This window comes from Antechinus flavipes, chromosome 4 (assembly GCF_016432865.1).
Source record: "Antechinus flavipes isolate AdamAnt ecotype Samford, QLD, Australia chromosome 4, AdamAnt_v2, whole genome shotgun sequence".
NCBI lineage: Eukaryota > Metazoa > Chordata > Mammalia > Dasyuromorphia > Dasyuridae > Antechinus > Antechinus flavipes.
In genome coordinates, this window is record NC_067401.1 from 188,885,635 (window position 1) to 188,896,125 (window position 10,491).

Here is a 10,491-nt window from a genome sequence, read left to right on the forward strand (position 1 = left end):
TCTTTCTGGGGAGCACCACCGATCTGGAATCTTCTAGGTTCTCAATCTCTCTTGTTACTCAACCAAAACGGATCGATTCGTAGAGACCAATTTATTATCAAATCTAAAGACGTTTCTTAGTCCTCATCCCTTTTGATCTCTTTTCATTTCTGTCTTTTCTCTGTGTCTGTCTTGTGCTTCTCAGTTAAAACTATTGCCCATCTTCTGCGGATACTTTCCCCCTCTCTAAATGGTTCTGACACCATCACCCACTCCTCAGCCTAGGAAGGGAGGAGGGGCAAAAATAAAACTACATAAGCACTTTGTGCTCAGCTATGGCGCCAATATGGAATATGCACTGGGACAAAGGCATGGGGGAGGGGGGGAAGGTTATGGTCCTTAAAGTCACTCGGCTGAAGGGAATTCGGCTGGGGGATAGGGAACCTGGGACAAGAAAGGGTGAAGGGGGGATTTAAAGGCCTAGAAAATAGCTGTAGGAATAGAGCTTTAACCGGTACGTTTGATGTAACTGGGCTGCTGGTGACGCTAAAATTTCGCGACGCGTCAAGGTGATGGAGTTCACGTGTTTTCTCTGTGACGTTATAATCTCTCGCGAAACAAACTCTCTCCCCCGAGAGAGGCGCGTTTGCTGGAGTTAACGTGTTGTGCTGGTTCTTCCATCCGAGGCTGCCGGTGCGTGTTTGTTCCTGGAACCGGAATCCTAGGACACAGAGTAATAAATGCTCTGCCCCTGGGAGGAGACGGGAGGGCGTTGAGGGGCAGGGGCACAAGCAAAAGGAGGCGGCAGGGTTTCCCGGAGTTCAGCGGGCAGGAGAGAATGCCCACATTTTAGCTCTCTTTCTCTCAGATCTTCGCCATGGATCCCTCTCCAGCCTCTTCCAGTTTCCTTTCGGACTCGGATTTCTGCACCGAATGTGGCTCAGTTCTGCCTCTCCCAGGAACTTTGGACACAGTGACTTGCGCCAGATGCGGTTTCTCCATAGACGTGCGGGGTAAGAGCTCTCTGGAAAAGAGCACGCGTTCTCCATGTAGGAAGATTATAGGGATGTCCCTGAGGTTGAGAGTATCCGGTATCTAGGGACAACTCCTGAAGTTAACATTAACAAGGGATGGGGCTCCTAGGGACAAGGGCGGTGAGAGATCCCACCTTGGGGTAAGTAAGGAGCAGTCTTCTCTTCCCCCCTCCCACCCTGTTTCCTTTACAGAGTTCGAAGGGAAGGTGGTGGAGACCTCGATCGTGTTCCATAAATTGGGAACAACAGCTTTAATAGTGCCAGAGGAAGAGGGGCCCGAGTTCCAGGGGCCAGTGGTGAGTTGAGGCCTTTTATGTTAGATATATGGATCCACGGGGAATAGATGGAGCCCAGCAAGCTCAATAAACATTTTTTCTACATACTGCATCATATCATTAAATATAATAGAGACTTGCACTGTGTATACTCTGAGACAAAGTGGATTAGTAAAGACTAAGTCTAATTCATGTTAAAATGGAGCCAGAAATTTTGAGAAGGTAGAGATTAATAGCTAAACTGAAGGATAAGGGAAGGTTTCATAGAGGAGAGTTGTAAATCTTAGGTTGCCAGAGGTAAAAGGAACCTTAAGAAATTAGCTAGGCTGAGTTCATTTAAAACAGATAAAATTATGGCCTGTGACTTGCCTAGGAACAAAGAGCTATGGAACTGGGCAAGTTGGGATTTTATCTCATATCTAAATTCATTGTACTTTCTGCTTAACCTTAATAATTGGGCCTTAAAGAAGAGAAAGATTTTAACAGGTAGGAAAATGTGGTAGGAACACATTTTTTGAAGTGGGCAATAGCCTACAGTTAGGCATGGCATGGAAGTAAAAGAGAACAAAATGAGATCAAGAAACAGCTAATTAGTAGTCCATCTTGTCTGGTTGTAGAGCCCAAGCAAGGGAATAGTTAAGATAAGGTAATTAGAGATCAACTGTGGTAGGAAAACCTTAAAAGTCTGACTAAAAAGTTAGTATTAAATTACATAGGTATTAAGGGATCACTGAACATTTTTGAGTAGAAAGCTATGCTTCTAAACTACTAGTTTCTCAGATTGATAGGCGTTGTTCCAATTGTGGTCATGAGGGAATGGCATATCACACCAGGCAGATGCGCTCAGCTGATGAAGGACAGACTGTCTTTTATACCTGTACTAACTGCAGGTAAGCAAGGGTTTCTTCTTTCCTTCTCTAACTCCTCTTTACCCAAAGTGTTATGACATGAATCTCACATCTGGATCCAGTTAAAGCTCTCAGTGCCTCATAGTGTATTGTGTCCTTGGCCTAGGATTCATAAAATTGTGAAATTTTGATCCTGATATTTAACTAACTTTGTAACCATGGAAAAAACATTAAATTTGTCTGAGGTTTAGAATCCTCCTTTTAATACTTACTTCACAGTGTCCTCATGACACTTTTAAATAAGAAAACTGATTATAAATAATCACATTCATTCTCCCCTCTACTTTGCCCAAATTGAAGAGTCTTTTCTGAGAAAACAAATTATATGGGAACAATATCTGACTGGCATGCAAGGAAGTACTTTGTATTTAATCTGACAAGCCATTCTCTTTAGGTTTCAAGAGAAAGAAGACTCTTGATCTCTACTCTCTTGGATTCAGTCCCTTCTGTTTGAAAGGTAGGTCCCTAATTAATGCTGAGGATCTAGACTTATCTCACATCCTAAATCCTTGTCTACTATTGTGATACCACTCTCCCTTGGAGGGGGGGAGGGGGGCTGTCTCTGTGTGTCTGTGTGTGATTAAATCTGTGTAATTCTGTAAATCTAGTGTGTTTTCAATTCAAATTTTTGTGGTCAAGATCCCAGGAAGGGGGGAAGAGAAAGAAGAGCAAGACAGTGCAAGGATGGTAGAGTTTCAGTTTGAGTATTCTTCCAGTGATACAGAATGCAACCCATCCTTGCCTAGCCCATGGGATTCTTTTTTGCTTACTTTCATTAATCCTTTCATGGGACCCTTACAAGCTCTTGTTATTACGTGGATACTGGTAGAGCACACAGGCTATTTGTTCATTGATTGTCTCCCTGTGTTATAACTAATTTATTTCACTCTGGTCATACTCTTTGATTTCATATTTTATAACTAACTTATCCATGTAGTTTCTCATTTGTAATGTGTTTCAGCATTTTTCTTCCACAGAGGCCTGCTTTGATGGCACATGATATAGAAGTGACCTGAGTTCTCCAAGGGTTTGGAATGTGTCTTCGGTTTCAGCCTCAGAGATTCTAAGTATATCACTGAAGAAGTTAAGAGAGTGGGCCTTTGTTTCTGAGAAAAGCTTGGGAAATTATTAAAAGAACTATGCAGTTTCCCAGAAGCAGTCCAGTTCTTCCTGTTTTGCAATTATAGATTTGTTTTATTATCCATTTTTAAGGTTCCCAGAAATGTACAAATGACAAACTTTATCAGTTGTCTAAGGGTATCTCATAACTTAAACAATTGGCATTCTCTTCACAAAGTCCTATTATGTTATTATTATTATATGAGGTAATCTTGGATTCTTGAAAGTTCTGACAGGTTCTGCTTAGCTAGAAAGGCTTCAGATACCATCCCAGAAACACATCTGCTTCCCAAGGACTAGCTTAATTTCAAAAACACAGACTTTTTAGTGATAGCTGCCATAAGTCATAAAACAGAAAAATATGAAATGACTCAATGTAATAGTGGCTTCTTTTTACATTGTCAGAGTGGTAGAGTGATGGAAAAGAGAGGAACTCAAATAGAGATTTTTGTCTAATGACCAACAAATAAACATCCAACTAAAAGAATTGTATAAACCTTTACGTTCATTTTAAATTAAACCAGAAGACAAACTAAAAGTACAGTGCATTTACTCTCCTTGGAAAAGTAAATAAAGAAGATATATGGGGGGGCAGTTAAGTGGCGTAGTGGATGGAGTACCAGCCCTGAAGTCAGGAAAACCTGAGTTCAAATCTGGTCTCAGACACTTAAACACTTCCTAGCTGTGTGACGTTGGCAAGTCACTTAACCCCAATTGCCTCAGCAAAAAAAAATATATATGTATATATGAAGGCAACAAAAAACACGTCTTTGGGATATTTGGTCAACTGGTATTGCAGTACTATCATTTCAGTTCACATGGGTATCATTAAGTATCTACTTATGTGCCAGACATTTGGCACATAAGATGATGGAGATACAAAGACCAAAAAATGACCCAATTAGTCCCTGCCTTCTGTGGGAGTTTACATTCTATTATATGTGAAGGATTATACAGATAAATAGAAAGTAATGTGAGGATGGGAGGGAAGAGTATTAACAAGGTTTAGGTGTTATGTACTATCAAACATTTACTAAATATCTACTGTGTGCCAGACTCTTCTAAGCATTAAAGGTACTAAGAGGCAAAAAAAAAAACAATGCCTTTCCTCAAAGCTGATCTTCAAATGAAAAAAAAAGCAATAAATACATACCAACAAGCTATATTTAGGATAAATAGAAAAAAAAAGGGGGGGGAGGGGAAGTGGGGAGGAAGGCCACTAGAATTAAGAGGGATTGTTAAAAACTTCCTACAGGAAGAAGAGATTTTAGTTATGACTTAAAAAATAACCAGGTATACAGAAGACCATTTTAGGAATTTTGGAGTCAGAATTCCTGGATCCAAGAAATGAAGTATCTTATTCATGGAACAGCAAGGAGACCAGTATTAGGAGATCAAAGAATAAGCTTGTAAGAAGACTGAAAAGATAGGAAGAGATTAGGTTATAAAGGGCTTTAAAACCAAATAAGAGTTTATTGAGATAGGAGTAACATAGTTGGACATAACACTTTAGGAAAGGCTTGGAATACAGAGAAAGGCAGACCCACTAATAAGTTAGTCCAATGAGGTGATGACTTTAGGAGTGACAGTGTCAGAGAAGAGACAAAGGCATATTTGGAAAATGTTACAATGATGAAACTGACAAGGTTTGGCAACAGATTGGATATGGAAGCACAAAATCATTTGCCAAGGCAACTGCAGGTGATCAGTTGGAAATTAGGTACAACCTCCCACTGCTTGAGTTCTGTTAAGTTGATAATTTTGTATGGCCTATGAATGTTACAAATATCCAAAAGGTCCTTGGGAGAAAAAATTTTCCCACCCCTGTTTTAAGGAGAAAGATAATGAGTTTTGTTTTGGACATAACCTAGTTTCAGATTTCTGAAAGGCATCTGAGATTAGAGATCAGAAGTCAGCAAAGAGGTTGGGGTGGGATTAGGTAGATTTAGATGAATGGAACCTCAAAGGAAGCTAGGGATTACAAAAAATAAAGGACAGGAGAGGGGAGCTTCACTAATGGTGATTCAACAAAAAACGACAGCAGGATGCGACCAAATATCACAAAAATAGGAAAGGTGAGAAGAGGGGAAAGAAGAAATTCTGTTTTAGGCATTTTAGAATTAAATTTGTGATACATAAAATCCAGAAGTTAATACCAAGACAGAAGATGGCTTGAAAGAGCTTTATATCCTTCCACACAAAAGGATGGAAACATGTCAGGAAAATCAAAGGAGAATGAGAAGGAGGTGTACTCAGTTAAAAGGTGTCAATAGTGTCATACTTAAAAAGATGACTAAAGTCACTGAATTTAAAGATTATAAGAAACAGCTAGAGACAAGCAATTTAAGTTGATTGTTGGATTCAGAAGCCGGATTTTAAAAGATTAAATAGATCAAGTATAGAAAGTGGAGAAGATGTAGATAGCTTTTTCTTTCTGGGAGCTTTGTAGTAAAATGAGGAATATATAAAGTGGGTCCCCAAAGTCCTAATGCAGTTTTAAGCTATTATATCTTTTGGGACATCTGTATATATAATTGAGAGCAAGTATGGAGCCAATACATAGGTTAGGATTTAGAAATAGGTCAAATAATGGGAAAAACACAAAGATGAGACATCAAGGACCCAGATTGAAGATGGTCTTAATGAGGAGGACCATTTCTTCCTCTGATACTCTAGTATTACTCCAGTAAATGGAGTAATCCATTACACTAGTAAGAGTATAGAAAGGTACAAGGAAAAACCAGAATGGTAATGAGATGAGGTGAAGAACTTGGAGGAAAAAGTGAGTCAATGAATGACAGGTTTTATCAGTAAAACAGTTACTTTGTGGAGAGGGGAAAGGAGAAGAATGGGTTAAGTATCTTAAGGAAAGAATGAAAGAAACCAGGTAGGGAAGATGATGGGGGGGAGGGGAGAGTGAGAGGGAGGAATCTTGGGAAAGAAAACATTTTCAATTCAGCAATGAGAACTCACTCAGTTAAGATTAATATCTGTAGTGTGACATCTTTTGTTGCTCGAAGCAACAGGAAAGTAGGACCAAAGAAGTAAATAACTCGAGACTGAAAAGTGAAAAGTGTTGCCCGAATAAGACCATGAGAAAAGCTTATCAAAAAAGTTACTAGGAAATTGGTTTTTTCTCCAGCATTTGTTGCTGGGGGTGAGAAGGAAATACTGAGATATGGAGTACACAATATTAAAAAAAAAATGATCATTGTAATCGTTGGTATTTTTTTCAGTTCTTTAGGCATTTCAACAAACTACATGATTTAGGAAGGAAGGAAAGTAGGACAAATGAAACAGCATCTCTTGTAGTGCATCCCAATTCTCACCGGCAGGTAGTTGTTAGAACCTAGACAAGCACCCAAGTTTCTGATTCTTGACACACACACCAATTTCCTCCAGCCTCAATTCCTGCATTGGAAGAGGAAAGGATGTTTGTTTTGATGGGAGTACCTAAGATTTCGCCATACCCCAAGTGTAGTTAGTGATTTAGACTGGAGAGCAGCTAGTTCGTGTGCAGAGCCACTCTTGTTGGGCTTGGGCATCTAGCCCTCACAGTTGCTAGTTGCGTTGCCTCCTACGTCCAAAGGGTGCCCCCAAGCGTTCATAGGCTCTCAGTCAAGTAACTTTGACTCTCCGATTACGACGGAAATAGTTCTGGAGCGCCTGCGCCTTTAATCGCTTGCGATTGGCAGTGGGACAAATCTGATGCGGAGGAACGTCATACCCGGAAGCCAGGTGCCGGAAGTGGGGGTGGGTTGCTTGTCCTCAGGGGGCGGGGAAGTCGAGGCCAAAAAGGAGAAACAACTCGACCCTGACTCCCACTTCCCCCGACACCGGAGGCATATAGTCACGGAGAGCCAGGGAAGAGAAGATAACGCCTCCCCCGCCATCACTCTCCCACTCTCAGCCTCCGCCATGGCCGAGACCACGGCTGGACTGAGCGAGACTGTCACCGAGACATCGGTTACCGTGACAACCGAACCCGTGAGGAGGACAGGGGTGTGGAGAGGATAGCGTAGACTGGGAGAGAATGACAGAGGAGAGGGAGGAAAAGGGTGCGGGAAGAGAGGGGAGAGGAAAAGGATGCCGGATGGGGCCGGGCAAGGATGGAGAAAGGCAGTGCTGGAGATTGGGTGGCCTAGGAAAGGAGTCAACAGCGGTGGGGAGCCAGAGAAATATTGGATAGGGTGTCAGAATCAGTAGATGAGGTGTTTGGCGCAGGGTCTTGAGAGATCTGGAAGATATATGATGGATTTAGGAGGTAAATGGAAAAGAATGCCGCGAGACATGATTGGGGATAGGGAATGCCAGGCAAGAGGTCAAGGATAGTCAAGACCTAGCTTAAGAGTATCCCCTCCCTCACTCGGCTTCCATTCATTAATTGGAAATGTAAAGGTAGAGAGATGGAGAGGTAAGCCATGAGGAATCAAGCAGGATTCCGTAGGAAACTTAAAATGCCATTGGAGACAGGAAAAATTATTTTTAAATTGATGATGATGATTAGCACGAAGAGTAGGGAACATATGGAGGGTAGTAATTTGTTTTTTTATACACCTCCAAGATCCAGAGATTATTCCCCCTCCCCCCCAACCAAGAAGTAATTTTCCTATTAGACTAAGAGCCCCTGAGAGTACTTGTGTACTCTTGTTTCCTGACTATCTAATACATATATTATAATGTTTCTGGTAGGAACTTCATCATTTCACCTCAACCTCTTCCTCTCTATCCTCCCCCACATTTCTCTAGGAAAACCGTAGCCTAACTATTAAACTTCGGAAACGGAAGCCAGATAAGAAGGTGGAATGGTCAAGTGATACTGTGGACAACGAGCATTTAGGACGCCGTTCATCAAAATGTGAGTAGCCACCTCCCTACAGATTCTTTACAATACTTTCAGCCTGCCCCCAAAGCAGTAAAACTATCCAAATTCTAGACATTGCTTCTCCCCCCCAACCCCAGTCTTATATATGTTCCAGATTCTTATGAGTTGGTTCAGTGGTGTTAAAGCACAGTGAATGCATAGGTCCTTAGAGGAAATGAAGGAGAGAGAATCTGAATATGGTATTTCCACTTTGGGAGGTTGGGTGGTAGAAGAGAGTCAGATGCTTTGAGAGAGAGCCCGGTGATAGGAGTTTTTAGGCCTGAATTTTAGGAGAGAAATGAGAACCTCAAAGAATTTTATCCTGCAGGGAGAAAAGAGATTCCTAGTAGAAGTGAAATCCCCTCCATTCAGTTCCTGAGAGTTCATTGTCTGCTACCTCCCATGTTCCCCCATCCATCTGCAAAGGTCAACCAATTCTACCTTTTCATCAAAATTTCATTTATTGCCACAGGCGCTCATAAATAATCCAAGATCACAAAATATGTTAAATATGGGGTTAATTACACAATAAAAGGAAACATTCCACTTGATATAAGGGGAAGAATGGAATAAGAGAAGAGTTTGAGTTGAAGAGCTGAATTCCTTCTTTTCCCTACTTTTTTTCTAGGTTGCTGTATCTATGAAAAGCCTCGGGCTTTTGGTGAGAGCTCTACAGAGAGTGATGATGAAGATGATGAAGGCTGTGGTCACACTCACTGTGTTCGGGGCCACCAAAAGGGACAGCGTCGTGCTACCACTGTCCCACCCCCAACTACTCTTTCCCACCTCCCTAACCCCTCCCAACCCCCACCTGGGCCCATGCAGCACTGAGCTTCATTCTTCTCCGTTGCCCCTCCATTTATCTGGACCTGAATGTGTCTGTGTTACTACTTAGGGATTAAACCCATGGTTTGATCCCTCCTATCCCCCCCTTTCCTATCCCCTCACCTCACCTTGCTTCTCCTCTACCTGCTGAAGGGTACGGGGAGAAGAAGGTTGGTAAAAATCCCGGAGTCCTGACTTTGCTGCTATAACAGAACCCAGGCTTCTAGGCTCATTCCACCCTTGAGGGACCCAGGCATCTAGCTCCCTCACTCTCATTCCTCTTTCTTCATCCCTGTATTCGGGGACCCAGGCATCTTTTATCCTAGTCTCCAGCCCCATTCTTATCCAGCCCTCTGTTCTCACTGCCAAATTCCCTTCCCTGGAATTCAAATCTTCCCAACCCACAATCCCCTGTTCTCTGAATCTAGCACACTAGAAGGTGGACTTCATTATAACCCCAGCTTTCACTGCCAGGCCTCTATCCCATTCAAGACCCAAGTGTCCACTCCCCCATTAGTGGCCAGTTGCCCTGCTGCCAAGCTGTACTCTAATCTTGGTTTAAAGCACCTACTCCAAAGTATTATACAATCCTAATTCTTTATCAGCTGGAAAGAGATTCAGGTTATATCCTTAAATCTCATCAGTAGGCTGGAAAATGGCTGCTCCTTCCAAAGAGGCTGACAGCAGAGAATTCCCACTCCCTATCCCTTAACTATTCCTTTCCAAAAATGTTCTCAGAAGGGATTGAAGGGAGAAGGATTTCCCTATCCTTTCTAAGACTTTTGGCAAAGAAAGCTGAAATTTTTGTTGTCTGAGTTTGATTTCCCTCAGTTTTCTGGTTTTCCCATTGCAGAGGTTGGATCTAATATGACTTTGAGGGGAACCTAGGAAGGAATGAAGAGGGATCTAAGAGGTTGGTATTCCTTCCAATTCCTTATTCTGTTCCCAAATAAGCCTAGAAGAGCACCACCAACTTAATAGGCCCCTCCACAAAATTCCTGGGAATGAATCATCCACTGTCTCCTACATTCTCCATTTATCTACAAAGGTCAACCAACTCCACCTCTTCACTGAGATTTCATTTATTGCCATAGGCTCTCAAAATAAATAACCCAATGTCACAGAATGTGTTAAATATGGGGCCAATTAAAGGGAGTATTTAGTGGGCTGTGTGGAGACCCCCAAAGTGGGGAGAGGTAGTACCATTCTTCCTATCCTGAATGGGAGGTGGGAAAAATGTAGGGAGGGTTTGCATAGCATCAAGCCAGATCTCAGAGAAAAGGGCAGCTCTCTCAGTAAAGAGCTTTTCCCCAAAATGGATAAGAACAGATATACTTGGATGGTAGATTTTACAGTTTGCTGCAAGGTAGAAATTAATCATCAGGAAAGGGGTCCAGAAAAAGTTAGGAAGAACCTTTCCTTTTATACTTATTTTCTAGAAAGGGGAATGGAAAAGATTTCTCAAAGGTCTTAGGGAATTGCTGAGA

At 41.9% G+C, this 10,491-nt stretch overlaps 2 protein-coding genes across 5 annotated transcripts; both read left to right on the top strand.

Annotated features, from left to right (window-relative positions):
• The first annotated feature begins 563 nt into the window (after positions 1-563).
• Positions 564-3,853, top strand: POLR1H (RNA polymerase I subunit H). 3 transcript variants are annotated; one of them, XM_051996102.1, is made up of 6 exons: positions 564-672; positions 848-992; positions 1,206-1,309; positions 2,069-2,178; positions 2,591-2,653; positions 3,174-3,853. In XM_051996102.1, the coding sequence occupies exons 2-5, from the start codon at positions 857-859 to the stop codon at positions 2,613-2,615; spliced, it is 375 nt and encodes a 124-aa protein (XP_051852062.1). In that variant the 5' UTR covers positions 564-672; positions 848-856; the 3' UTR covers positions 2,616-2,653; positions 3,174-3,853. The 3 variants fall into 3 exon arrangements, with proteins under 3 accessions (XP_051852062.1, XP_051852063.1, XP_051852061.1); XM_051996103.1 differs by having other exon boundaries at positions 599-712; positions 3,158-3,853; XM_051996101.1 differs by having other exon boundaries at positions 599-712.
• A 3,211-nt stretch (positions 3,854-7,064) lies between these two features.
• PPP1R11 (protein phosphatase 1 regulatory inhibitor subunit 11) lies at positions 7,065-10,130 on the top strand. Of its 2 annotated transcripts, none has more exons than XM_051996099.1 (3): positions 7,065-7,317; positions 8,065-8,173; positions 8,808-10,130. In XM_051996099.1, exons 1-3 carry the CDS (start codon positions 7,234-7,236, stop codon positions 9,008-9,010), a joined length of 396 nt encoding a protein of 131 aa, XP_051852059.1. In that variant the 5' UTR covers positions 7,065-7,233; the 3' UTR covers positions 9,011-10,130. The 2 variants fall into 2 exon arrangements, with proteins under 2 accessions (XP_051852059.1, XP_051852060.1); XM_051996100.1 differs by having other exon boundaries at positions 7,075-7,302.
• Positions 10,131-10,491: the final 361 nt, after the last annotated feature.

Excerpts from the sequence above, each read along its gene's own strand:
- POLR1H (XM_051996102.1), top strand. The coding sequence starts at position 857 with ATGGATCCCTCTCCAGCCTCTTCCAGTTTCCTTTCGGACTCGGATTTC. Across the intron at positions 993-1,205 it reads TTTCTCCATAGACGTGCGGG|AGTTCGAAGGGAAGGTGGTG; the intron begins GTAAGAGCTCTC and ends TTTCCTTTACAG. Across the intron at positions 1,310-2,068 it reads CCGAGTTCCAGGGGCCAGTG|ATTGATAGGCGTTGTTCCAA; the intron begins GTGAGTTGAGGC and ends CTAGTTTCTCAG.
- PPP1R11 (XM_051996099.1), top strand. The coding sequence starts at position 7,234 with ATGGCCGAGACCACGGCTGGACTGAGCGAGACTGTCACCGAGACATCG. Across the intron at positions 7,318-8,064 it reads AACCCGTGAGGAGGACAGGG|GAAAACCGTAGCCTAACTAT; the intron begins GTGTGGAGAGGA and ends ACATTTCTCTAG. Across the intron at positions 8,174-8,807 it reads AGGACGCCGTTCATCAAAAT|GTTGCTGTATCTATGAAAAG; the intron begins GTGAGTAGCCAC and ends CTTTTTTTCTAG.